Source organism: Diceros bicornis, chromosome 13 (genome assembly GCF_020826845.1).
Source record: "Diceros bicornis minor isolate mBicDic1 chromosome 13, mDicBic1.mat.cur, whole genome shotgun sequence".
NCBI lineage: Eukaryota > Metazoa > Chordata > Mammalia > Perissodactyla > Rhinocerotidae > Diceros > Diceros bicornis.
In genome coordinates this window covers 46,692,263-46,719,602 of record NC_080752.1, presented here as the reverse complement: position 1 = coordinate 46,719,602, position 27,340 = coordinate 46,692,263, and the positions used below count along the sequence as shown (strand labels likewise).

General features: G+C 47.8%; 1 protein-coding gene across 2 annotated transcripts; it reads left to right on the top strand.

Annotated features, from left to right (window-relative positions):
* The first annotated feature begins 2,023 nt into the window (after nucleotides 1–2,023).
* On the top strand, nucleotides 2,024–27,340 carry SPOCD1 (SPOC domain containing 1). Of its 2 annotated transcripts, XM_058553517.1 has the most exons (16): nucleotides 2,024–2,280; nucleotides 3,040–3,503; nucleotides 16,177–16,218; nucleotides 17,428–17,604; nucleotides 18,052–18,093; nucleotides 18,250–18,310; nucleotides 18,611–18,701; nucleotides 19,450–19,609; nucleotides 19,724–19,840; nucleotides 21,419–21,544; nucleotides 23,407–23,581; nucleotides 23,805–23,955; nucleotides 24,281–24,416; nucleotides 24,978–25,067; nucleotides 25,364–25,550; nucleotides 26,502–27,340. In XM_058553517.1, exons 1-16 carry the CDS (start codon nucleotides 2,100–2,102, stop codon nucleotides 27,164–27,166), a joined length of 2,865 nt encoding a protein of 954 aa, XP_058409500.1. In that variant the 5' UTR covers nucleotides 2,024–2,099; the 3' UTR covers nucleotides 27,167–27,340. The 2 variants fall into 2 exon arrangements, with proteins under 2 accessions (XP_058409500.1, XP_058409501.1); XM_058553518.1 differs by lacking the exon at nucleotides 3,040–3,503.

The window sequence follows — 27,340 nt, the reverse complement described above, 5'->3', positions numbered from 1 at the left end:
TAGGATTTAGATAGGCAAAGCATTTAGCTAGGCCCTGGCTCGAAGTAGCACTATATGTGTTAGTTATCACAGTCCTTTTATCCCCAATACCACATGTGATATAACATCTCCACTTTGCCTCCCTTTCTTTGCCCAATGGTGAGAGACTTCCATTATCCAAATCGACCAGAATAACAGTTCACTTGGTCTTAGGGGACTTGGTCCAAGTCTCTGCCATCATGACCAGAACATTCCATAGTGGGAGGTCTTCTCAGTTAAAAAAATTATTTATTTAGAGCAATAATTGCAGTCATTGGTGACATCCAATCTCAACTCTTACCTCATTTGTGACCCTGACAGCCAGATCATGATAGCTTTCAATATGGATCACACACAGCTTGCCGTTTGTTTTCTTTTTTGTAGCAAACATTTTTAGAAGCATTTTAGATTTACAGGAAAAAACTAAAGATTAGTGCAGAGAGTTCCCATATACACGACACTCAGTTTCCCTTATTATGAATATTATCTTGTTTTTTAAATTCAACATTATGTCTTTAAGATACATCCATGTTGATATATAGATCTAATTTATTCATCCTAATAGCAGTGTAGCATTCCATTGACCTGTAAATTTCTCAGGGTCTCACATGGCACAGGTTTAGTGCTGGGGAATTCCATCTCCCTCTCAGCGAGGTCTATCAAATCCCTAGTTCTGCAGTGCAAGTATTTACATAGTCAAAATGTTATAAATGTCGTTTGGTTTTCAGTGTTAAGAATCAATCTAAGGCAAAGTACAGCAAACTGGATTATCTTTCCAGGATAGAATGTACCTGCTTCAAACCTTGACAAAGCAAAAGGAAAAGCTGAGGGGATGGAGGAAGGCAGATCAAGGGAAGTTATTCATTTCACACAGAAGAGAGTCAACAGATTCAATCTAAAGAAGAAACAGACACTTAACACTATTATTGAAAGTGATAATAGTAACCAATAGAAAAACTAAAAATATAAAGAAGAAAAACTGAGAGGAGAAAGAGCTAAAGGGTGGTTAATGAAATCACACAACAGGGAGTCAACAGATACTGTTAACATTAATAAATCAAGTAATAGGGGCATGCATATATTATTCACAATTATGAAAGTAACATAAGTAAAAAACTAAAACAACAAACATGGTAAAAAAAAAAAGGAAAAAGAAAGGTTGCTCTGAAGAGTTGGGAAGTGAGAGGACGTTTTTAACTTTTTATTTCTAATCTTTCTGTTGGGCTTGGATGTGCATTTTCGTCTATATGAATTATATTTGAGATAATAATTTAAATAAATAATTAGGCAAAAAATCTAGATCTGATTCTGACATTCTCCTAAGGGTTCAGGCACTCTCAGTGACTCCCCATCGCCGTAGGATCAAGTTTAAACTCTCAGGCAGGCCTCTCTCAGCCTCCGACCCCTCGCCCCAGGAACCCACCTAACCCTGCTCAGGAGCTCGAGGTATTGCCACCTCTTCCGAGAAGCCCTCGGCAGGGAGAGTGCGCCCTCTGCCGGAGTAGGCCCGCCAGCACGCTTGGGGTACCGCCCTTTGCGTATCATTAGAAACTCCGCCCCCATTCCTCACCCAGGGCTCCCCGCATCACGTGATCCCTGCCCCCTCCCAGTTCCCCGGTGGAAACCCAGGAAGGGGAGCCGGGGGACCCCAGGTGAGAGCGTCTGGAGCGGTGGGCGCCGGTCCCCTGAGTGGTGGGGGACTGCCCTGGTCAGCCCTGGGACCCTGACTGGAGTGTCTGTCAGAAGGGGACCGAAGTGAGGCGGGCAGGCGGGGTGATGGGAATTAACACCTCTCAGGGTCTGCTCCGTGCCGAGTGGTTTAGAGCTGGGCCTTCTGTTGGGGAGAGAAGCCAGGCTCCTCCACTGCCATCTGCGTGTGCTTGGGCGAGGCACTCAGTTTTCTCACTTGTGGCTGCCAGCGTGAAATGAAGTAATACGCATAAGTAATTGATAAGTGGTAACTGTTGTTATCATAGCCATTTCAGCAAGAGTATAAACTCTTTAGGGTTTTAAAAGACCTGTAGGTCGCTGTAGCTCAACCCTGTTTGGAGGTGGGTGGCCTCTCCCTCAGACGCTCCGTGATGAAGTCTCTTCTCTCTGTCTCCTCACAGGGCCTGCCTTCTGCTTTTGGCCCCTGTAGGTGGACAGACATGTCTCGGGAGGGGGCTGTGGAGAGCCCCAGCACAGAGGACCCTGTTCTCTGCCCCCGACGCAGCTGTGGGCTTTTCCAGGAGGATGTGGCTGAAGTCGGCTCCATGTCAGGTGTGGCATCAGATACCCCAGGGGCTGTATACGTCTGGGCTGGCAGCAGGAAGAAGGTCCTCGAGGAAGAGGCCCACTGCCGTGCCAGCTCCGAGGCTGGGGACGCTCCTGGGGCCAGCCTGGAGGCTGCCCACTTGATGGTCCTGGAGCTGCAGGCTGTGGGGCAGAGCCAGGATTTGGTGCCTGGCTCCAGGCTCCACATCCAGGTGCCCGCAGTGCCTGCTCAGGATAGGGCTCAGGTCTCCAGGAGGCTCCAGATTTCTCTGCATGACACCTTAGCTGAAAGTTGGCCCGGGAATCTTTGTGATATGTCTGTGGGTCTCCCAGAGAGAGCTTTGGTTGGCAGGGAGAAGGCAGCAGGGGTGGAGAAGGTGAGCTGCCCCAGAACCAGAGAGGCTAGATAAGGTGGGAGTTCTCCAGGGTGTGATGGAAGAAGCCCCACCCTCAGCAAAGAGGAGCCTCCCAAAGGAGGCCTGCCATCTTCACCACGCCCAGCCCCTGTGGGGGCAAGGAAGAAAAGCAAGAAGTATGAGGCCTGCTCAGAGGGTGGGGAGGGGCTGGTGGCTTCTTGTGGCTTGGTCAGAGCCCTGGTGGGGACAAACCTCAGTCTGTGGGAGGCCCCCCCACAGGATGCTGACCTGGAGTCCTTGGGAGGCCCTTGCACTCCCCTGTCTCCTGGGTCTGGGCCTGGAGATGCAGGTGGAAGTTGGGCGGGATGTGCCTCAGGGACTGAGAAATTTGCATATATGCTTGCTGCAGGGGATGGGGCCCAGGCAGGTGTCGGGTTCCCACTGCCCACTGGAGGAGAGTCCCTCAGGCCAGCTGCCCAGGATCCTCCGCAGAGTCCTGCACTGTGCCTGGGAGTGTCTGGAAAGGCTTCCACAGAGTGGCGAGAAGCTGAGCACATCCTGAGGGCTGGTGGTGATGATGGCCCTGCTGCCTCACGCAGCCAGGAGGAGCTGGAGGTCAAGGCTCAGCCGGTGTCCAGGGGGAGGCCAGGGCCAGGACTCACTGCTCCCTGGGACACCCTCGCCAGCTCCCTGGAGCCTGCAGCCAGCAAGGCTAGCTCAGGCTCATCCATGGGGCAGAGAAGATCTAAGTGTGCTAAGAAGTCAAGGAGGGGCCCTGTGCCCCAGGCCCAGAACCAGGGCACAGACAGAATCTCAGACAGCTCCAGCCGGGACCAGCCAGAGGAATCCAGCCCAAGAGGCTGTCCCAAACTGGTAAGTTGAGTCTGAGAGGTCGGGATAGGAAGGGCTGGGCCAGTCTCTCAACGTCATGCTTGGTGGTGGAATTTAATAGAACTACACTAGATGGGCTCTTAATGAACATTATCCCTCACACCCATTTTATACATGAGTAAACTGAGGCCCACCAAGTCAGGAAAGAGAAAATAAACTACAATCACTGACATCGTGTGAGGGGTCATTCTCTTTTGGAGTTGATGAGTCCTGGGTTCAAATCTTGCCTCTGCCCACTTCCTAACTGAGTGACTTTGGAAGATTTTTTAACCTAAATTTCCTCATCCGTAAAAAGGGCCTACTAATTCCAATTTAATGGGTTGTTTTGAGGATTAAATGAGATGATGGTGTAAAATAATGTGCCTAGCACAGCGTAAGGCATAAGGTAAATTATTTAATGTATGTTCGATTTGCTTTCCCTTGATTGTTACAATAGCCCTGTTAGGTAGGCATTAGCTCCATATTTCCAGATGGGGAAAATGAAGCTCAGAGAAGTTAACAAACTTCTCCAAACTCACACAGCAAGGAAGTCAGTGCTTGGCCATGTTCCCTGTATCCACTGCTTCCCTTTCCATTGTTCTTTTATTTATAATAATAATTGTTTTATTAATAATTGTAGCTAATGTGTTTATACACCAAAGGCAGAAGCTGGCACTCCCTGTTTTTAGTGTATATTTCTCACCTAGTTGAATTTTTATCACATTTATTGACTATGTATTATGTGCTAGGTGCTTTTGATTTAATCTTCACATGAAGCCCAGAGAGGTAAGGTGACGGGCCGCAGGTCACACAGCTGGCAAATGACAGAGCCAGGATACAAAACCAGGCAGTCTGTCTTGAGAGCTTGCTGCACTGCCGGACTGAGCATATTATATTCCCCCTTAGCATCACAGTGGTAATAGCACCTAGCCTGCTTACCATGAGCTGGGTGCTGCACTGAGCACTTTATCTTCAATCTTCCTAACAACCCTATGAGGTAGAGGCTATTGATATATACCCATTTTACTGATGTGGACACTGAGGCTCAGAGAGAGAAAATGACTAGTTCAAGGCCAAACAGCAAATTAGTAGAACTGGGATAGGAACCAATGAGCTGCCTGTGCAGTTTACTGTTGTGTGGTAGTATAATTACATTAGAATGCTATTACATTGTAAACATCACTCAAAGACATTAACTTTTAATAAAAAACTAATGTGTTTATCATAGAAAATAAAAAAGAAATAAAAATCCCCATAAATGGCAACATTCAGAGCTGTCTCCTGTTGACATTTTGGTATAGGTCTTTTCTTCCATCTTTTTCCTGTGCGTATATATCTCTTCTTCACCTAGAAAAGGGATCATTTTAACTTTTTTTTGATATTTAAAAATAATTTCACAGTTGATTTGTTAACGCAGAATGAGGAATTCTCTTTGTTTTTTTTTAAAGATTTTATTTATTTATTTATTTCCCCCCCAAAGACCCAGTAGATAGTTGTATGTCATAGCTGCACATCCTTCTAGTTGATGTATGTGGGACGTGGCCTCAGCATGGCCGGAGAAGCGGTACGCTGGTGCGCGCCGAGGATCCGAACCCGGGCCACCAGCAGCGGAGTGCGCGCACTTAACCGCTAAGCCATGGGGCTGGCCCAGGAATTCTCTTTGAATGCCTCCTTGCCCCATTGCCCTTGGTCTGGAGATAATCACTGTTAATGGTTAGCATCCTTCCAGTCTCCTTTTTATGAACTTGTATACATATGTGGACATCTGCATATTGCACCTTTTTGTGTATATTAATAGGCTCATACTACACTTCATTGTTCTGGGACTTGGGCTTTGTTTGTTTTTCAAGGGCTATAGTGTTTGAAGAACTTTGCAACTTGGTACATATTGTTCTGCAGAATCCATGCTTTCCTGGAACCCTGCATCACAGCAGTCTACAGACACTTTTGTCACAGCCACAGCCCTGCCAGGACCAGAGGATGGGCTGGGCCTTCCTCTTTCTCATTTCCGACTGCTGTCGTGTAGTTAAGAGCACGACGCCTGGTGGCTGACAGACCGGCACCAGCTTTGCCACTATCTGAACAACCTAGGCAAGTGGCTTCACCTTTCTGAGCGTAATTTCCTCATCTGCAAAATAGGAGGATTAAAAGTCCTCACCTCACTGGCTGGTGGTGAGGAGCAAATGAGATGACCCATGTTTGGCATTTAGCACGATGCCTGGTACAAGAAAAATACTGAAAATGTTACCTGTTATCGACAGACCATTTTGTCCTGCTCTAAGTAACGCTGTGGTGAACATCCCTGCTCACCTGGCTTCTCTCCCCATTTCAGACTATTTATGTGGGCCAGATGCCCAGATTTGGGATTCCTGGGTCTGCAGCGTTTCGAGGGGCTTGTCTGAGCTTGGTGGTGGAGCCAGGTTCCCGCCTGCCTTGACCAGAGGCAGCCCACAGCTGCTCTCTCCTCCAGGCCCCATCCTTGACTCTGCGGCACAGCCCATCGTCCCACAGCTTCCCAAACAACTGTTACCATGGCAACTGGTGCCAGCTGCAGGAGAAGAATTGAGGCTGGGCTGTGACAGGGACGGGCGGTGGTTGAGGACAGGGGTGAGTGGGGCATGGGCAAGCGTGGGTATAGTGTCCAGCTGGTCTGGAGCCCCTTTTAGGGCCCTAGCACCTTCTCATGGAGGCAGCCTGACTCGTGCTAGGGGCAGACAGAGGGGTTCAAGGTCAGGCTCTGCTTCTTACTACAGGGTAACTTTAGACAAGAGATGTCTCTTCCCTGAATCTTAGTTGCCTCTTCTAGGAAATGGGGGAATCAGCTGGGCCCCAGAACTGCTGGGAATCTGGTATGAGAGGTAGGTTGTGTTGTATTCTTCTGGCTCGAAATAGAGACTCTTGGAGGGGTGCGAGAAGGTGGGTTGAAACACTGTTTTTTTCTCTGTCCTGAGCCCCGCAGTGGCCAGTGAGGTCTGGAGCTGCTCTGTGGATGGGACAGCAGGGAACATGGAGAGAGCAGCACTGGCAGTGCCCCCTGCTCTGCCCGTCACAGCCAGGGAGGCACACAGCTCCTCTGGCCCCACCTAGGCTCCCAGGCTCAGGTCCCCTGTCTGCAGCTGCAAGGTATTAGGAGGTGTGTGAGGGAGGAGCATGTCTTTCCAGCAGATGGAGAGCCTAAGAATAGCTCTTTTAATTGAGTGCTTAATATATACCAGGAACTTCCCATGTGTCATCATCTCATATTTAATTCTCACAATAGTGTTAAAAGTCAGTGTTAATACCCCTGTTTTGCTGATTAAGAAAACTGGGATTCAGAGAAGCTAAGTGACTCACTCAGGGTCACACAGCGAGTTAGTGGTAGAGCCAGGATTTGAATCCAGGCCTGTACAACTCCAGACTTCATGCTCTGAGCCAGGCTGTCAAAGGCCTGGCTAAGGGGTTTGGATTTTTATGGGACTTTATTATAATTTGTTCAACAAGCAGGGGAACTCCTCCAGGGATCTCATAGTCCAATGGGGGGAGTCAAACAAATAACCAAAGTCAAGATACAGGCTGAATCCCAGCAGACCCTGGATACCCAGAGGGCTATTGAGTTTCCATATATGTGGGATTGATTTCTGGTCTCCCTATGCTCATCTCATTCAAATTTCTTTCCCTTTGCTAATGTTATACAATATTAATTATAGTAGCTTATTAACAATTCTTAATTATTTGGTGAGAGAAGTCTCCCAACTTTGTTTTCTGGAGGATCTTTACTCTTACATTCTTTTGCTCTTTCATATAAATATTACAGTCAGCTTGTCAATTTCCACACACACACACACACACAGACACACACACACACACATACACACAAAACCTGTTGGGATTTTGATTGGAAATATATCAACCTCTAAATCAGTTTAAGGAGGATTAACATCTTTACAATATTGAGTCTTTCAATCCATGAACATAGTCTATTCCTCCATCTATTTTGATCATCTTTAATGTCTTTCAATAAAGTTTTATATTTCCTTGTAAAAATCTTGCATATCTTTTTCAGATTTGTTCCTAGATACTATATCTATATCTATACATAACTTGTTGTTATGGAAAAATTCAAATATATGTAAAAGTAGACTGAGTTGTAAGCAGGGATTGGCAAATTATGGCCCATGGGTTGGCCACCTCACCAGGTTTTTAAATAAAGTTTTAGTGGAACACGGGCATGATTATTTGTTTACATGTTGTCTATGGCTGACTTCAGGCTACAATGGCAGAATTGAGTGGTTGCAATCGAGACCATATCTTTGGTCTAAAATATTTTCTCTCTGGCTCTTTACAGAGAAGAATTCCCGGCTCCTAGCATGAAATCTCTTGTACTTGTCACCCAACCCTACCAACCATGTGTTATGTTGCCTAAAAGTTGACAATAATTCTTTAATTTCATCAAACATTCACTCAATATCCAAATTTCCAATAGTGTCACAAAGATGATAATTTATTTTGGTAGTTTATCTTTTGAAAGTCAGTCACACATTGCAATCAGTTGATATGCCTTTTAAGTCTCTTTTAACCTAAGGCATCTCTCTCCATATCTTATTTTTCTTGCAGTCTGTTTTTGAAGAAACTAGATTGTCCTGTAGCTTCTTGCATCCGCGTGGTATAGTTAAACCTGTGCCTATCTTCTGTATTTCCTGTGAACTGACGGTTGAATCTGGAGCTTTGATTAGATTCGGATTCAAAGTTTTTGGCTCCACTACTTTATAGGTGGTGGTGTGGTCTTTCCATCTGAAGGCACATAATGTCTGATTGCATTACGTTATATTTTTTGATACGGTTATAAAATGATAACTTTTTTAAAGCGACCTCAGTCTTTTTTTTTTTTGTGAGGAAGATCAGCCCTGAGCTAACATCCATGCTAATCCTCCTCATTTTTGCTGAGGAAGACCGGCTCTGAGCTAACATCTATTGCTAATCCTCCTCCTTTTTTTCTTCCCCAGAGCCCCAGTAGATAGTTGTATGTCATAGTTGCACATCCTTCTAGTTGCTGTATGTGGGACACAGCCTCAACATGGCCGGGGAAGCGGTGCATCGGTGCGCGTCCCGGGATCCGGGATCCGAACCCGGGTCGCCAGTAGCAGAGTGCGCGCACTTAACTGCTAAGCCATGGTGCCGGCCCTAAAATGATAACTTTTAAAAGTTGCAGTTTCTAACTGTTGCTAGCAGCCCTAGAGGTCTAGTGGTTAAGATTCGGAGCTCTGACTACTGAGACCCAGGTTCATTTCTGGTCAGGGAACCACACCACCCGACTGTCAGTTGTCATACTGTGGCGGCTGCATGTTGCTGTGATGCTGAAAGCTAAGCCACCGGTATTTCAAATTCCAGCAGGGTCACCCATGGTGGACAGGTTTCAGCAGAGCTTCCAAACTAAGACAGACTAGGAAGAAGGACTTGGCAACTCACTTCCACAAAAAATTGGCCATGAAAACCCTTTGAATAGGATCTGAACCTTGTCTAATACAGCGCTGGAAGGTGAGAGGATGGCGCAGAAACGCTGGGCAGGGTTCCAGTCTGCTGTACACAGGGTCGCTAGGAGTCGGAATCGACTCGACAGCACTAACAACAAAAATCTGTTGCTAGTGTATAAAAATGCAATTGATTTTGCAGAAATCTTTTTGAACTCTTTTACTAATTCATATAATTTATCTATTAGGATTTTGTTTTCTACGTAGACAATCATATCATCTGCAAATAATGACAGTTTTGTCATTTCCTTTCCAATGCTTACATCTCCCCCACCCCCTTTCCTCATTGTGTGGCTAAGACCTTTAGTATAATGTTGAATAGAAGTGGTAATAGTAGGAACCTTGTCTTGTTCTGAAGTTTGAAGGAAGTGTGGTCGTCATTTCACCATGAGTATGATGTTCGCTATGTTTTTATATAGATGCTCTTTATCAAGTTAAGGAAGCTTCTATTCCTGGTTTGCTCTTTATCCTGAGTGGGCAGTATATTTTAACAAATATGTTTTCTCCATTTTTTGAGATAATATGCTTTTTATTCTCTAATTTATTAATGTGGTGAATTTATTTTTTTATTTTTTTTTAATTTTATTTATTTGTTTTTTTTGTGAGGAAGATCAGCCCTGAGCTAACATCCATGCTAATCCTCCTCTTTTTGCTGAGGAAGACAGGCTCTGAGCTAACATCTATTGCCAATCCTCCTCCTTTTTCTCCCAAAGCCACGGTAGGTAGTTGTACGTCATAGCTGCACATCCTTCTAGTTGCTGTATGTGGGACGTGGACTCAGCACGGCCAGAGAAGCAGTATGTCGGTGCGCGCCCGGGATCAGAACCCGGGCCGCCAGCAGCGGAGCACGCGCACTTACCTGCTAAGCCACGGGGCCGGCCCCAATGTGGTGAATTTATTGAGTTGAGTTTTTAAAATAAATCAATCTTGCATTTCTGAAATAAACTCAACTTGATCATGTTATATCTTTTTTATGCTTTCTAAATTCAATTTGATAGTATTTGGTTTGGAATTTTTGTATTTCTACTGATGAATTAACTGGCCTGAAATGATTTGTTCTCTTACTATCCTTGTGACGTTTTGGTTATCAAGGTTTTGCTAACTTCATAGAATGAATTGAAGAGTGTCTTTTTCTATTTGCTGCAATAATTTGTATAAGATTGGACTTATTTGTTCTTTGAACACTTTGGTAGAATTGCTGGTAAAAACAAAAAGTGTGAACTGGTGTTTTCTTTAGAGAAGAAGTTTCCTTTCCTACTGATTCAATTTATTTTATGGTTATAGGTTTATTCAGTTTTTTTCCCGTGAGTCAATTTTGGCAAGTTATATTTTTCTAGAAATGTATCCATTTCATCTGAGTTTTCAAATTTATTAGCATGTTGGCATAAAGTATTGCACAGTAGCCTCTTATCTTTTTAATATCTGTGCACTCTTGATTACTCATTCCAAATATTGTCCATTGTAGCTTCCCTCTTTTCCTTCATCTTGCTAGAGAATTATCTGGTTTTTTATAGTCTTTTCAAAGAACTGATTTTTGGTTTTGTTAGTCTTTCCATGGTATGTTTGTGTTGAGTGTCATCTTTCTTTCCACTTATTCTCTTATTTTGTAATATCTTAAAAATGATGCTTAGTTCATTAATTTTCTTTTTTCCTTTCGAACAAAGTCATTTAAAGCTATAAAGGAACCTCTAATTATCATGTTAGCTGCATCCACACACTCTAATATATACTCTTTCTTATTATCATCAATTCTCAATATTTCATAATTTTTATTGCAATTTTTCTTTGACCTATGTGTTATTTAGAAGTATATTTCTTAATTTCCATTCATATGGATTTCTTTTCTTTCTCTCTCTCCCTCTCTCCCTCTCCTTCTTTCTCATTTTCTGTTATTGCTTTTTTAAAATAATTTTCTTTATTGAAATCACATTGGTTTATAACATTATATAAATTTCAGCTATACATCATTATATTTCAACTTCTGTATAGACTGCTGTTATTGCTTTTTAACTTAATCATATTGTGGCCTGAAAATGTGATCTTTATCTGAGTTGTCTGATATGGTAGCCACTAGCCACTTGTGTCTATTGAGCACTTGAAATTTGGCTAGTCCAGTGGAGATGTACTATAAGTATAAAATGCACGCTGGATTTCAATGACTTAGTACAGAAAAAAAAAGTTAAAATCTCATTAATAATTTTTTATATTGACTACAGTGTTGAAATGATAATATTTTGGATATGTTGTGTTAAAATATAAAATTAATTTCACTTGTTTCTTTTTACCTTTTTTTACTGTTGCTACTAGAAAACTTAAATGTGCACATATGGCTCACGTTTGTATTTCTTTTGGGCAGTGCTGGTCTGAAAAATACTAATCTTTTGAAATTTGTTGAGATTTGCTTTATGGCCCAGGCTGTTCTTAATTTTTATATATGTTCCGTGCATACTTGAAAAGAATATGTGTTCTCTAGTTGTGAGAAGCAGTGTTCTATATATCTACAAAGATTAAGCTTAATTGTTTTCATTAAATCTTTTTTATCCTTACTGATTATTTTGTCAGCTAGATTTATCAGTTGTTAGAGAGATACATGAAAATTTCTTGCTATAATGGGGGATTTGTCTTTTTTCTCATTGCTTTGTCAATTTTTGCATTATATTTTTTGAGATTAGTTATTAGATGCTTATAAATTTAGAGTTATATGTTCCTGGTGAAACTGCTTATCATTATGTAGTGAGATCTTTGCCTCTAATTATTTTTTTCCTTAAAGTCTGTTTTATCTGATATTAATGTAGCTACAAAGCTTTATTTTGGTTAGTATTTGCCCGTTCACATATTACTCCATTTTTTTCTTAACCTTTTTGCATCGTTGTATTTTAGAAATAGGTCTTATAAATATCTTATAATTGAGTTTTCTTTTTTGAAAGGTCTGATAATTTTTTTATCGATGTTTTAATAGTTTATAACATTGTGTAATTTTTGGTTGTACATTTTTGTTTGTCCATCACCATATACGTGTCTCCCTTCACCCCTTGTGCCCACCCCCTACCCCCATTGGCTCTGGTAACCACAATACAGTTTTCTCTGTCCATGTGTTGGTTTATGTTCCACATATGAGTGAGATCATACGGTGTTTGTCTTTCTCTTTCTGGCTTATTTCACTTAACATAATACCCTCCAGGTCCATCCATGTCGTTGCAAATGGGACGATTTTGTCTTTTTTTATGGCTGAGTAGTATTCCATTGTATATATATACCGCATCTTCTTGATCCAGTCATCAGTCGGGGGACACTTAGGTTGTTTCCACTTCTTGGCTATAGTGAATAATGCTGCAATGAACATAGGGATGCATAAGCCTCTTTGGATTGTTGATTTCAGGTTTGTTGATGGATTCCCAGTAGTGGGATAGCTGGATCATAGGGTATTTCTATTTTTAATTTTTTGAGGAATCTTCATACCGTTTACCATAGAGGCTGCAGAAAGGTCTGATAATTTTTGTATTTATCTGAAGTATTAGTCCATTTACGTTTGTTGTAGTTACTGGTTTATTTGAATCTGTTCCTACTGTCTTATTTCGTGCTTTGCATGTATCCTGCATTTTCTATACTTTTTCTCCTTTTATTGCCTCTTTTTGATTATTTTTTCTTATTCCTTTTTATCCTTCTAGTAGTTTTGAAGTTCTCTGTGCACTCTTTATATTCTTTTGGTGGCTGTTCTAGAAATTTTAACACAAATACTTAACTTATCAAACCATAAGGTAGTTACTACTGATACTGGCCCGGGTGGGACCAGAGTCCCGGGTTAGACCTGGCCCCTGGTGTGGGTCCTTGACCTCCTGCGGGAAAGAATTCAAGAGCGGGTCAGGAGAGCTTACAAAGATTTATTGAGAAAGGAAGATCAGGCTGATTGGGTGAAATACCAACAGATCAGACTCTAGGAAAGCAAGGTGGGCTGATGGGGTGGAAACAAGCCGACCAGCCCCCTCAGGTGTTTGGGGTACCGTTTTATAGCCACTGGGGTGGGTTGCTTCATGTGCTCGGAGCTGGTTGATTGGCAGTTGCTATTCGCCCGTCCCTCGCCCAGGCGCTTGTCTTCTGTTCCCAGAAAAGAGAAAGTGGCTTCTTTGGCCGTTGCAGGGGGAACCGCTTAGAGGAACTTTTTACCCCGCCCTGTCTCACTACCTTTATCTTCCTCTGAAATGATATGAGAATCTTGGAATGCTTTAATTCCAGGCATGCGCTTCCCAATTTATGTGCTGTTGTTATCCAATAAATCGGTCCTATCTTATTTTTTAATCCTACAAATTACACACTGTTACAGTTTCATATGATCAATGTTTGTTTAGATTTAACAACATATTTATCATTTTCTTTGCTCAGAATTCCTCTTTGCACCTCAGCTTTTCTATCTGGGATCATTTTTCCTTCCTCCTGCCTCAAGTTCATCCTTTAACATTATGTTTATTTGGAAAAATAAAATTATTAAAAAGCAATAATTCGGTTTTGTCTATGGTATCTTTATTTTATCCTCATTCTCAAAAAATATTTTGTCTGGGTCCACAATTGATAGTTATCTTCTTTAATCATATTGAAAATATTATTCTACTATGTTTTACCTCCCGTTACTATTGAGAAGTTAGCTGTTAGTCTAGTTGCCATTCTTTTGTAGGTAAAATGTCTTTTGGTGAGGGGCATTATAGCATAGTGGTTAAAGGTGTGGCTCTGGAATCAGACTGTCTGGATTTAAGTCCCAGCTCTGGTTTACCAGCTGTGTGACACTGGGCAAGCTGATTAACTTCTCTGTGCCTATATGTGCCTCACTTTCCTCTTACGTAAAATGGGGGCAATAATAATACCAGTACCTAGCTCATAGGGCTGTGGTGAGAATTAAATGAACTAACCTGTGAAGCATTCAGAACCGTGATAGCACATTTTCAGTGCTGTTAAAGTATTAGCTGTCATTTTTTCTCTTGATGCTTTTGGGATCGCCTTATCATTGATGTTGAGCAGTTTCACATGATGTGTTTGGGTGTGGATTTACTTTTATTTATCCAGTTTGAAATTCACTGAGCTTTTTGAATCTGTGAATTGTTGTGTTTTATCAGTTCTGGAAAATTCTTCACCATCTATCTTCAAATACTGCCTCTGCCCGATTCTCTCTCTTCTCTCCTTCTGGAACTTCAGTTAGATTAATTAGTCCTTTTCACTCTATCCTTTGTGTCTCTTTGACTGTGTTTCATGGTCTCTGTGCTGTGAATATTCTGGATAATTTCTTTAAATCTATTTTCTAGTTCACTAACTTACTTCAGCTTTGTCTAATATACTATTAAACCTATATATTGTTTTATTTTATTATTATTTTTTTCTTTTCATTCTTTTTTTTAATTTTATTTATTTATTTATTTTCCCCCCAAAGCCCCAGTAGATAGTTGTACGTCATAGCTGCACATCCTTATAGTTGCTGTATGTGGGACGCGGCCTCAGCATGGCCGGAGAAGCCGTGTGTCCGTGCGCACCCGGATCCAATCCTGGGCCGCCAGTAGCGGAGCGCGCGCACTTAACCACTAAGCCACCAGGCCGGCCCTATGTATTGTTTTAAATTATTACTATTATCATCATCATATTTTTTATTTCCAGAAGTTGTGTTTGGTTCCTAACCAAATCTGCTTGGTCTTTTAAAATATTTTTTGCCCTTCACTCATAAGTTTGACTCCTTTTATTTCTTTAAACATATTATACATACATATTCTGTATTCTGGTCTGATAAGTCCAGTGTCTAAAGACTTTGCTGGTCTGATTCTGCTCCCTCTTGTTTTGGAGCCTCATAACACTGGCGGACAGACCCCTGAGACAGGGGCCAGCCAGAAGGTTTTAAACTGGACGGGCTGTTCTTGATATCTTTCCTGCTTCCCTTCTCAGATGTCCCGTTTTCTTTTTTCCCTCTTCTTTCTCAGTCTACTTTTTTTTTTGTGAGGAGGACTAGCCCTGAGCTAACATCTGCCAATCCTCCCCTTTTTTCTTGAGAAAGAGTGGCCCTGAGCTAACACCTGTGCCCATCTTCCTCTACTTTATATGGGACGCCGCCACAGCATGGCTTACCAAGCGGTGCGTCGGTGCGCACCCGGGATCCGAAACTGCGAACCCAGGGCAGCCGCAGCGGAGCGTGCACACTTAACCGCTTGCGCCACCGGGCTGGCCCCTCGGTCTACTTTTTTGAAAGACTGATCCGTAGTTTAAAAAAAAAAAAAAGTGAAGTCTCCTTCCCAGCTCCCAGTCCCTTTCCCGCTGGCAGCTCGGTTATTATGTTCTTATGGATACTTCCAGAGACATTTTATGCAGATTCAAGCAAATACAAATTTAAATATTCTTTCTCTCGCTCTTTAACACAAATAGCAGTACAGTACATACATTGTTCTGAACTTGTTTTTTAATTTAAAAAATATGTTTCTTATTATAAAAGAAATACTTGCTCATTTTGAATAACATAAATACCCAAGTGTCTGCAAGTAGAAAGTGAAAGTCCCCCTGGAATTCCATTCCCCAGAGATAACCTCTATTATGCGGCTATAAATATATATTTACATAAATGGGCTTATGCAACAGATACTGTTCCATAACCTATTTTTTTTCTTTTTTTCCAAATAATATGCCTTGACGTCTTTCCATGAATCTTTCCGCATCTGTCAGTGCTTTCCACATAGCCCAGCAGTTAAGTGCCTGGGCTTTGGATTCAGACAGAACTAGGTTCTAATCCCAGCTCTGCTGCTTAGTAGCTATGGGACTTTTCAGATCCTCTCCGAGCCTTATTAGTTTCCTCATCTGTAAAATGGGGATAGAAATAGTACATACCTCATGGTGTTGTTTTGAGACCTTAATAAGATCATGTGTGACATGATTACTCCAGGGCCAGCTACTTGATAAGCCCCCGATGAATGGTAGTTTTTATTATGACTCACTCTTTTTAACGGCCACTTAGAATCCCTACACTGTTTATTAACCATTCCCCCTTTGATAGACATTGGATTGTACTCAATTTTTTTGTTACAAATACCAACCCAGTGAACACTGAATATACATCTTTCACCTTTGTGTGAGTGTCTTGTGAATTCCCTGCAGTGGGGGCACTGGGTCCTCTGAATTCTAATCTCTGCATCCTTTTTCTCTCCTAGGAGGAAATGAAAATGCCCCATGGGGTGAAGCATGTGTGTTACGTAGGTTTTCACTTTTTATTTCTCTTCTTCCTCTCTCTCCTCAGGTCTAGAGGGGTGGGAGGGGTCTTCTACAGTAGAGACAATCCCAGGCCCCCTGGCCTGCGCTCCTCCAGAGCATCCTAGTACTCCCCACTCCCTGTGATGGTAAATCTCGGACTTCCAGTTTCCCTCAAACCTTGGAAACTGACCATTCATGGTAATTCATTCAAGGATTAGTTTTCAGACCCATCTGCTTTCAAAAAAGTTTCCTATGGTTTGCCATAAATTAAAAACATCAAAATATACTTAAAATGGGTAAAAGCCTAAAGAAAGCAAGAAGAGGGGGAGGAGAAGGGGAAATCTTGCTACAACAACCTCTCACCCTCTACCAACCCTGGAAAGGTACAATTGCTAGGCTCAAAGTTAACACTGAGCTTTCTGGTAGCCAAAGCAAAAAAGGAAGCAGGATAGATTCTATGGCTCATTAGAAGACCAAAAACCATTCTGTACCTTGAAATGATCTTTTTTTTAATAATTTTATTTATTTATTTATTTTTACCCCAAAGCCCCAGTAGATAGTTGTATATCCTTCTAGTTGCTGTATGTGGGACATGGCCTCAGCATGGCTGGACAAGCGTTGCGTCAGTGGGCGCCCGGGATCCGAACCTGGGCTGCCAGCAGCGGAGCGCGCGCACTTAACCACTAAGCCACGGGCCCGGCCCATGAAATGATCTTGAAGGGCTTTCTCTCAGGGGCAATAGAGGGGTGATTGGAAGTCTTTCAGAGGGGGTGATGGATGTGTTCGCCATGTGGCTGCTTCGGGGGGGGCAAAGAGCAAGTCAGTGACCCCCAAAAAGGGGGATGACAGAGCTTTAAGGAGGAGAAGGTGGACTCAGAATAGGATATGTCCCCTGATGAGATGCATCTCTAGTCAGGAGGGTGAGAAGGGTCTCACTACAGGATCCGGTTAACTCTGAATGTGGCTGGGAATGGAAGACAGGCTCCTCTCCTGGGACAGAGGCCAGGCAGTCAGCAAACGTTTATTGAACGCTACTTTGTGCCAGGCCTTTTCTAGGCATTGGGAATATGATGGGGACCAAGATACGTGTTCCCTGTCCTCATGGAGCTTACAGTCTAGTGGGGGAGGGCGACATTAAACAATTACAGGTGAGGCGATCACTCTGAACGGCCTATGCTGCTTGGTGCTGAAGTGCTCTTCTCTCCCTGCAGCTTGGTTCCCCGGCAGTGATCCACCTCCTGGGGGCCATCAGCCACGGCCAGGCAGGGGGGCCGCAGCCGCCAAAGCTGGAGGTTCTGGAGGACATGATGGAGATCAGCTCAGCCTCATCTGCCCAGAGGCCCAGAAGGAAGGAAAGGCCTGTGGCCCGGGGCCCCACTGGGTGCCAGGTACAGAGCAGGTTCTTTACACTGGCGATGTCACTTAATCCTGCTGAGAGAGGCACCTTCATACTGACTCAGAGATGTCACTGCAGCCCAGAAATTTGGTGTGACTTGCTCATAGTCAAGCAGAACATAATAGCCAGGGGCGGGGTTAGACCCTACCTGGCTGTTAGCCCTGGGCATCTGCGAGCTTTTTCTCCTGAGCTACTGAATTCAGGGGCTGGACTGCAGCCAGGGAGGGGCTGCGCCTACCGCGCATTTGGAGAGGGAGCCTCACCGACCTTTGTCCTTTCTCCAGGCCGACCAGCCTATCCTGCCATCCCAAGGCCCTCCAGCTTCTTCCCTCAGGAGGGACAGCGTGGGGCTCTGGTGGCCTCTCTGACCCCATCCACCATCTGGGAGTCCTTCCCTGCCCTTCAGGGACCCCCCCCCCACATCCTCTTTCTCTTGCAGGAGGGGGTGCCTGTTCAGGAGGCTGGTGCTGAGTGTCCAGTGGTGAGTGCTTCGGCCCCTGCCACACGGACTCTGTCGCTGGAGTATGGGTCAGGGAGAAGGTGGGAGTCAGGAGGGGACTGGGGGGAGCACTGTGCCCCTGGGGCCAGGAGGCTGCCCCCAGAGACACGGCCTCAGGTCCTCACCCCTCCCCCACAGCGCGGCCCAGTGGAGGCTGAAGAGCAGGATCCTGGCGAACAAGATGGGGGAGAGGATCCAAGTGAGGGCCGTGGAGGGGGCCCCTCAGCAGCTGCCTGTCTTCCAGGGACTCCTGGGGACTGGAGGGAGTGCATGCCCAGCTCCCGGCCCCACCCCTGCTAAGGACTCTTCTCTCCCCCGTAGTCAGTCTGTAGTCCTTCCCCAAAGGGTTGAGGGCTGCTGGCTGTCTGGGCTCGGTTCCCAGACAGAGGTCCTAGGCATCCTAGGTCCCTCCCTTACCTGCCTAAACCCCTCAGCATTGAGTTACCCCTCCCCTTCCCCTGAGCATCCCCTGGGAGCCCGTGACTCTCTTTCCCCACAGGTCAGCTTCAACCCCAACAGGAGAAGCCAGCCCTGGGTATTGGGGTACGGAGCACTGTGGTCCGTGCCATACAGGAGGTGCTATGGAGTCGGTAAGGCCTTGCTGCCCCCTTCCCTGACATCCTGACGGGCTGCCCTCACCTACCACCACCTCCCAGGGCCCTGCCGTGTTCTGAGGGCTTCAGTGTGTATGATTAACCCCGTTTGGCAGCTGTGAGGTCACTCACCCACACAATGAGCCAGAGGAGAGCTGGAATCTGGCTTGAGTCTCTCTGACTTCAAGGTCTTGCTTTCCCAGTAAGCTACTCCAGCTCTCAGCGTCTGCTCAGGTCCTTGTGGGTGTCACCCGCAGCAAATGCTTTCCGACGCAGTGAGACTCGGCGCTGGCAGCGTCTCAGAGATCTGAGCCCAGAGCTCTCATTTACTAGGCCCAAAGAGGGCGGGGCTTTGCAGAGGCCACACAGCAAGTCAGTGGCAGATTCAGGGTTACATCCAGGGTCAGGACTCCGTGCCCTGCCCTGACTGATGCCTTACCCTGCTCTCCACACATTCCCCGGTTCCACTGGCCAGGGATAGAGCATGGGGGGGGGCAGTCAGATCTTGCTTTGCCACTAATCATGTGGCCTTGGGCAAGCCCCTTATCTCCTCTGAGCCCCAGTCACTCCATCTGTTAATGGAGAATGATAATACTTCTTTTAAATGGGCTCGTGGGAAAATGCCCAGAATAGAAACTAGAGTTGGCCTGGAGCTTGCTCCCCACGCATATCTCCCTCTCGGGCTGAGTGCCTCCCTGGCTAACCTCACGGGCTCAGAGCCGTGGCCCTGCCCTGACCCCCGCAGCCTTCAGGAGCTCCCAGACCTGGTGCTGAGGGAGGAGGCAGTGGAGGGCGTCGCTGCTGGCATTGAGGCAGCCCTCTTCGACCTGACACGAGCCACCAACTGCCGCTACAAGACAAAGTACCGCAGCCTGCTTTTCAACCTGCGTGACCCCAGGAACCCCGTGAGCTGGGCTTTGGGCTGGGCCGGGACCCCCTCAGAGGCGTGAAGTCCTGGCAGGATGTTGGGGTGGGGGCTCTCGGAGCAGTATGGTGCAGGCCTGCCCCTGCCCCTGCAGGACCTGTTTCTCAAGGTGGTCCGTGGAGACATCACCCCTCATGGCTTGGTACGGATGAGCTCAATCCAGCTGGCCCCCCAAAGGCTGGCCCGCTGGCGGGACCAGGAGGAGAAAAGGGTGAGCTCTTGGGTCGAGTCAGGACAGGCGACAGGACATGGGAGGGAGCGGGGTGGCCCGAGGATGGAGCAGAGAGAGACAGAGACAGAGCAGAGTGAGGAGGAAGGCGGTGAGACAGGGGAGCACAGACAGAGAAACATAGAAACGAGGGAACAGAGAGAAAGAGCAGGCAGACAGGGAGAGAGTAAGAGACTCTCCAAACCAGGGGAAAAAAAAAAAGGATGAAAGGGATTAGGGATTGAGAACTCAGGAGAGAGGTGACACGCCTGAGGGTGGTCGTCTTCCACTTGCTTTTCTCTGGAGCTGGGCTGGAGTGGAGGGCTGGGGATGATGGTCCAGAGTCTGGAGTCCAAGATTGTCATCCACCATGGGGGGCAGACCCTCTGGGGTGCCCCTGTTTCCCTCCCAGCCTAGAAGCCCCAGAAAAGGCTGGAAGTCTTCCTGGTCCCCCAGACTGGGTGAGGGACCCCACAGCCTCTGCACTCCACAGTTACATCCCCATGTACTTTGTGTCTGTGGGTCTCTCTCTGCCTGGGAATTGCTCAGGGGGCAGGGAAGGTGGGCCCTGAGGGGGCTTTGGGGTTGTTTGTGTAATGGTTGTAATTCTAGTCAGCCCAGTGAGACAGGGAACAACTGACCCAGGGAGTAGGCAGTGGGGTGGGTGGGGCGCTAAGGCCCTGTTCTGGTAGATGCTGGGCTGATTAGAATGAATAACTAGAACCCACTGGGTGAATCCATCCGCTATATGCTGAGCTTCTGTCCAGGTGCTGTGGGGGACCAGGGAGCAGGACCAGCTACATAATTTGTGGGGCCACTGCAGAATGAAAATGCGGGGCCCTTTGTTCAACGGCTATTAATAATTTCAAGATGACAACAGCATTGAGCACAGGGCCCTTCTAAGCACAGGGCCCTGTGCACCTGCGCGGAGCGCACGCCCACGAAGCCAGCCCTGCCCGGGAGGATAGGACCGCTGTCCTCCAGGGGTTGTTAGAAAGGGAGAGACAGGCTTTGAGGAAACATTTCAGATAGGATGACGTTGATTAACGATAAGAATCACAAGTAGCATTTGTTATGAGCCAGGATCCAGGCTAAGCACTGTACATATGCAGTTTAATATAATGCTCTTAATTTAATTCCTAGAGACCAGATAAACTGAGGCTTAGAGCAGTGAAGTGCTTGCCCAAGGCCAGACGACGACCTTATGGGTCTTTATTAATGGCCTGGCTGGCGTTCTGGAGCCTGCACTCTTTTGACCTCACTGTGCTCTTCCCAGGATGGGGGCGGGGGTGCAATCAGAAGCAGAATTGACTTGTGGGTGAAGGTGAAATTCAGGAAGGCTTCCTAGAGGAGGCAGGGCTTGAGTTGGAGAGTGAAGGAGTGGAATATGGAGAGGCAGGGCTGAGGGTGGAGGGCTTTCCAGGTGAGAATGAGTGAAGTTAAAGTGTGGAGGAAAGGAAGGGCCTGGCACAGAAGGGGAACCACAGGAGAGGGGCCTTCTCAGAGGAAAGGGAGCACTTGGGCTCTTGGCGGCGAGAGACCCCCGAACCTGGTTGAACTTGGACTGCTCCGCCCTCTCAGGGCCTGAAGATCATTGAGCAGCAACAGAAGGAGCCGTGCCACCTCCCGGCCTCCAAACTGACCCACAAGGGTGAAGTCGAGATCCTGCGGGACACGGACCAGATGCTGACCCTGGAAGACCTGGTGGTAAGTGGGAGCCTGACCCGGTGCCGGGCGGGGCCTATGCCCAGAGATCCCACTCCCACCTCACCAGCTCTGTGGCCCTGGGCAAGTCACCTGACGGCTCTGAGGCCCATGGTTTTCGTTATAAAGCGGGGTAATGACAGGGTGAGGATGGGGCGAGACAGCCACCAGCAAGGGCCTCTCAGGGCCTCTGAGTGCTGATCCCCCTCCTTTTGGCCTAACCCCAAGACACCCCGTGTGAGTGGTAGTAGGTGCTGTCTCCGCAGTCCCCCCAACCTCAGACACTGCGACGAGATCTCTGGTTGGGAAGCAGGAGGGCTACACTGTTCGAGGCAGTGACTTTTCTGGATGTGAGGAAGCAAGACCTGCTCTATTCAGTGGAAGGACTTAGGGGTGCTCCAGGTAGGGAACCACCGGAGCCAGGGCAGTGGGTGCAGTCTCCTCTTGTCGCCGGGGATCTGCTCCATCCTCATGGCCATCTTGCACATGGCCTGACATGGTGGCCCACAGTCCTCAAATCAGTGAACCCATCAGCTCAACCTCCTGCAGCCAATCAGATCTCCCCCTTGGCTCACTCCAGTCACTGGCAGAAGAAGGCCGTTCGGGCTTTGGTTGGGGGTTCCGTGGGTCACCCCAGTCTAATCAACTGTGTGTCCAGGGTCGGGGAGTGTGGGGCTGATCCCCTGAGCCATGTTCACTGGGAAAATGGCAGTGATGAACATGACAGCCAAAAACCCCTGCTCCCTGCACCCAATATCCAGGCCAACAACCAGGAGCACTGCTGCCTGTGCAAAGAGGAGTCCTCAGGGGGATGGCTGCTCCCCAGCCCAAACCAGTCTGCATTCCCTGAATAAATTGAATGTAAATGTAGGGGGAGGAGCTAGGAAGACACAGAGAGAAGCCCTTGCCCAAGAGAGAGGAAGAGAAAGGGTAGCAGAGTAGGGGAGGGGAAAATAAACACATAATAGGAATCTTTATTTCTTATTGAACACCTACTGTGTGCCCCTGTTACAAACAGTGCCTCCTTCCCGCCTCACAATGACCTATGAGGTAGGCGATGCCCATTTCCTGGGTGAGGAACCTGAAGTCCTTCACCCAAGGTCACTTAGTTGGCAGTGGTGGATTTGAACCCAGGCTGTGTGACCTCAAAGCCAGTGCCTTGGCATTGCTCTGGAGGTGGTTTATAAGGCCAGAGTAGAGTTTCAAAATCATCTTAAATCTTCCTAAAGCAATGTTTGTTTTGGGTTTAAACCTGTTTCTATTATGAGGAAAAAAGGTGATTTGGCAGTGGGCATCAAGAGTCTTAAAAATGTTCATTCTCTCTGATTTGGTCATCAGCTTCTAGAACTTGTCCTAAGGAGATAACTGAAAGTTTAGGAAAATGCTTTCTGCACAAGGATGGCCTCAGTGCTGTCTGTAATAGTGGAAACCTGGGAACAACCCAGTTGTCTAGCAACACAGGTGACACATACACCTCAATCCACTCCGTTGGTGTATGTCTACAGGGACTATATAACGTGGCAAATGCCTCTGCTGTAATTCATGGACAGAATGAGAATACAAGTTTGAATATTTAATCCCAGCTATTTTAGTAAAACCCTGTGTACAGAAAAAATATTATAAACGAATACCAGAATGTCAACAGTTGCCTCTGAGTGGTGGGACAAGGGGAGATTTTTTTTTTTTAATTTTCAAATTTTCTGTGTTTTCCAAATTTCTTTTAACAAGTTCATGGTACTTTTTAAATAAAAGAATATATTATTTGGAGAAATAAAAACACGTCCCTGAGGCTCTCTGCTCATGGAGGGCTGCTGACTTCCCCAGCCGCCTTCCCCGTCCACCCCCTCTCCTCCTGCACCTCCCAGGGACCCACGGTGTCCAAAGACTGCAGCCCACTGGCCCTGCCTGCCACGTCAAAGGACACCACAGAGCAGCAGGAGGACATCGTGGAGCAGCAGGAGGACGCCACGGAGCAGCAGGAGGACACCACGGAGCAGCACGAGCACCACTTCCTAGACCCCAGCTGCCGCATCTGCATGGGTCGGGGGGAGACACAGGAGTGGAGCACGGTGGTGGGCAGGCTGGGCTGTGGGGTTCAGCAACAACAGGGATTCGTGGCCTGGGGAAAAGGTGGCAGGGTGGGGATGCCTGTGCCCCAGGTCACCTCAAAAAGAACCTGGTTCAAACCCTGGTTCTAAAGCCCTGGGCTGGCTTCAGCCTAGCTGCCTGCCCCTGTTTCAGCTCCTGCCTCTGCTGTTTGCAGACTGGGAGCCCTCGTGTGAGCTGCCAGGCTCCTTCAAAGCCACCAGCAGGTTGGCGGACAGTGTCTTCCGGAGAGCCCCAAGCCCGGCCCCTGTGTCCTCTCCAGAGATGCCCCAAATCGGGGAGAAGCCTTCCACAGAGCCCCAGGACAGGTGTGGGGCTGGAGGCAGGGAGGGGGCTCCCCGGCAGGGTCAGTGGGGAAGTCTACCTGCTGGAGCAGCGGACACAGCATGGGCTTTTCTTGCTATATGGCCTTGGGCAAATCTTACTTCTTGTGTGTGTCTCAGTTTCCCCATCTGTGCAATGGAACTAACCATCCCAGCCTACTGGTTCCTTCCACTGCACAAGGCCATGCTTGGACCAATGTTCCAGCATCCACAGTGGCGACATAGGACCTGCTCTGAAGAGTAAAGAGATGCTGGGAGAAGTCTTAATGACTTGCTCTGCCTGGCCCTGTCTCTCTGTCACTCCCTCTAGGCTCCAAATGCCTGCTGGGCCCACAAAGGCCCTGCCCAGCCAGCCACCTTGGGAGGGGACTCTGGACATGTTCTCCATCAAGCGGTTCCGGGCCAAGGCCCAGCTTGTCTCAGGACACAGCTCTCAGCTCATCATGGTACTCCTGTCCTGCCCTCTAGGGACTCCCTCACACACTGACCAGCCCAGTCAGCTACTCACACCCCCATTCATTCATTCATTCTTTTACTCGCTCATTCTTAAAGGAGTCATTGGCCTCCTCTCTGTGCCTGCCCTGTGCTAAGCATGGGAGCAAATGAGATGCCAATCCCACTCCTGCAGAGACACTCATGGGTAAAGGAGTCCCTATAACTCACGGCATAAAGCAAGAAGGGCCCAGGAGAGGAGTCTGGTGCCTCCCTGGCCCAGAGGAGGGTTTTAGGAGTGATGGTTGAGTGACTACATGATCAGCGAAAGTGTTGGGTGAGAGTGGGAGGTTAGAGGAGGAAATGAGGGGCTTCTGAGAAGTTGTAGGAGATAGGTCAGGACAGGCTGTAGGCCTCCAGGGGCGATTAGGGCTTCCTGGGCAACCACTGGGGGTCCTGATACATTGCGTGGTCATCCTGTTTGCCGCAGGCTGTGGCTTCCAGGTGGCTGGTATTGAGTCTGCCCTAAGTGGGTGGGAAGCTGGGGGCTGACTGGCCATCCTACCTGCTCCCAGGCCCTGCCCGAGGTGATCCGCTCAGCAGGCTGCATCCCCCCCACCACTGTCTGGGACCTTCTGGCCAGCGTCTGCCCAGCCAAGGCCAAGGTAACTGCCTACCCGTGGGCACGACCTCTTCTCCTAGCACTGTACCCCAAGTACCCCAAGCCTGTGCCCACTCTCTCGCCACCTCTGGAGCAGAGGCCTGGTTTAGGATATCCGAGGCTAGTTCCCACTGTGACTGCAGACTCACTGTGTGACCCTGGGCAAGTCCCTCTGTTTCCTCCTCTGGAAAGTGGGGACACACTTCCTCACAGGGTTCTCAGAGGTTTAGATGAGACCAGGGGTGTTCGTGGGAGCAAAGGATGACTGCTCCTAAGGCTGCCGTCTTCCTGCAACCACAGGACGTCTGTGTGGTCAGACTGTGCCCACACGGAGCCCGGGACACACAGAACTGCCGCGTTCTCTACTCCTACCTCAACAATAAGCAGCACCATGGCCTGGCCGCCGTGGAACACGTAGGGGTGGTCCTGCTGCCCCTGCCTGCCTTCCAGCCCCTGCCCACCAGACTGCGCCCTCTTGGAGGCCCAGGTAAGTGCCCTGATGCCCATACATACCTCTCACTTGATGTGGCATGGTTGACACAGTCACCATGTCTCCTTGGAGGCAAGCATGTCTCAGAAGGGACTCTTGAAACAGGCAAATGGGATAACAATAACATATAATAGCTCATACTTCCATATTGCTTACTACATGCCAGACAGTGTTCTGAAAGCTTTACTTCTGTTAATTCATTTAGTCCTCAAAATAACCCCATCAGAATGGTACTGTAAGTTTCCTCATTTCACAGATGAGGAACCTGAGGTAGGGAGAAAGCATGAGCCCAGAGCCACACAGCCAGTCCATAGCAGAGCCAGGCTTCCCAGCTGGGCAGCATGGCTGCAGAAGCTGGGCTCCTAGCTGCCATACTGTACTGCCTCTCCAATTAGGCACCTTGAATAGAAACTCATGGGACAGCCACATTTGACCCAGACACAGCAGGATAGAGGCAGGGCCCACAAAGAGTTGACTGAAAGCATCATCTAAGAGAAAAAGGAGGGATGCTTTCACCACAGCTGTCCTGGGCCAAGCTTGGCCTTTGCACGGATGGCCTCCAGGGCGTGGGTCTGGGAAAGCACCTGCGGGGAGTGGAGGTGGGGATCCAGGGGTGGACTGTGCCCATTCTTTAACAGAGTGCTTAGCCTTTCTGGGCTGCCTGTCCTGGGGACAATGTGGTAGACTGAATCCATACAGTCTTGAGATCAAACCATCCATGCCCCACCCTCAGCCAGGAGAACCCTTTCCCACACTGAGAGCAAATCTTCCGAGACAGGCTCACCCTGCCACTTACTTTTCCCAGCCTCTCATGGGCCCTCATCTCACTGCTGGAAATCTCTTCTCAGATCTAACCTCCAGGCCTCCTGCTGCAGCCAGAATTCAGCTTCTGGGGGCTATGTATTCTCTCCTACCAGGCTTCTGGTCTCTCATCTCTTCTTTCCGCAGGCCTGGAAGCCGCTCACTCAAGCCTGCTGCTGGCCGTGCTGCTTCCTAAGGCAGGGCTTCCAGACACAGCAGAGACCAGCCTCTTGTGGGGGAAGGTTCGCAAAGTCGTCTCCTTCAACAGAAAAGTGGAGATGAGATACTACCAGCTGGAGGACAGAAGGCCAGATGTGGCCCTGAAGGGTTCCCGTCCCCTTAGGAGTGCCCTGCCCCAGAGCCGGGGCAAAGGCAGCCTGGCACCAAGGGGAATTTGTGCTTGGCGGAGGTCCCCCAGAGGCAGGGGGAGACTGTGGGGAGAGCCTGATACCTGGCAGGGTCGTGGGCGAGGGCAGTGGCCCCCAAAACCAGGCTGGTGCCAATCTGAGCATCCCTGTTCAACAGCACCAGCCAGCCATGGCCAGCACCTCCACAGGGCCTCTTGTCCCCACCAAGCCCTGCTCCAGCATCTCGAATCCCTGGTGACCATAAGCTACCAGCTCCAAGCCTCACTGAGATCCCCAGGCCAGGAGGTCCTTCCTCCACCCGCTGCCCAGCCCCCTGCAGCCCCTGGAATTCTTGGCCTCCTCTGCCAGCCCCCTGCAGCTCCAGAGCCCCCTGACCCAGCCCCTGACTCCTCTTTGGGCCCTACAGACGGAGCCTGCTCTGAGTGGGGGGCTTACCCCCACTGACACCTGACCCTCATTACCCACCAAGAGAGGGGCTTTGATTCCCTCACCAGTGCTGAGCCCTGAGCTGTTCCAGGGAGAGAGGCAGAGGCAGAGGAAGGGGAGGGTCATCTGTTTGAGTTTCTTGTTCTGCAGTCTGCTTGGTGTTGATTTTTGGTTCAATAAAGAATTTGGCAA

Bases quoted from the DNA above. Each gene is read 5' to 3' on its own strand.
- SPOCD1 (XM_058553517.1), top strand. From the start codon at position 2,100: ATGAAGTCTCTTCTCTCTGTCTCCTCACAGGGCCTGCCTTCTGCTTTT. The intron at 25,068-25,363 runs GTAACTGCCTAC...CTGCAACCACAG, and splicing joins TCTGCCCAGCCAAGGCCAAG to GACGTCTGTGTGGTCAGACT. The intron at 25,551-26,501 runs GTAAGTGCCCTG...TTCTTTCCGCAG, and splicing joins GCGCCCTCTTGGAGGCCCAG to GCCTGGAAGCCGCTCACTCA.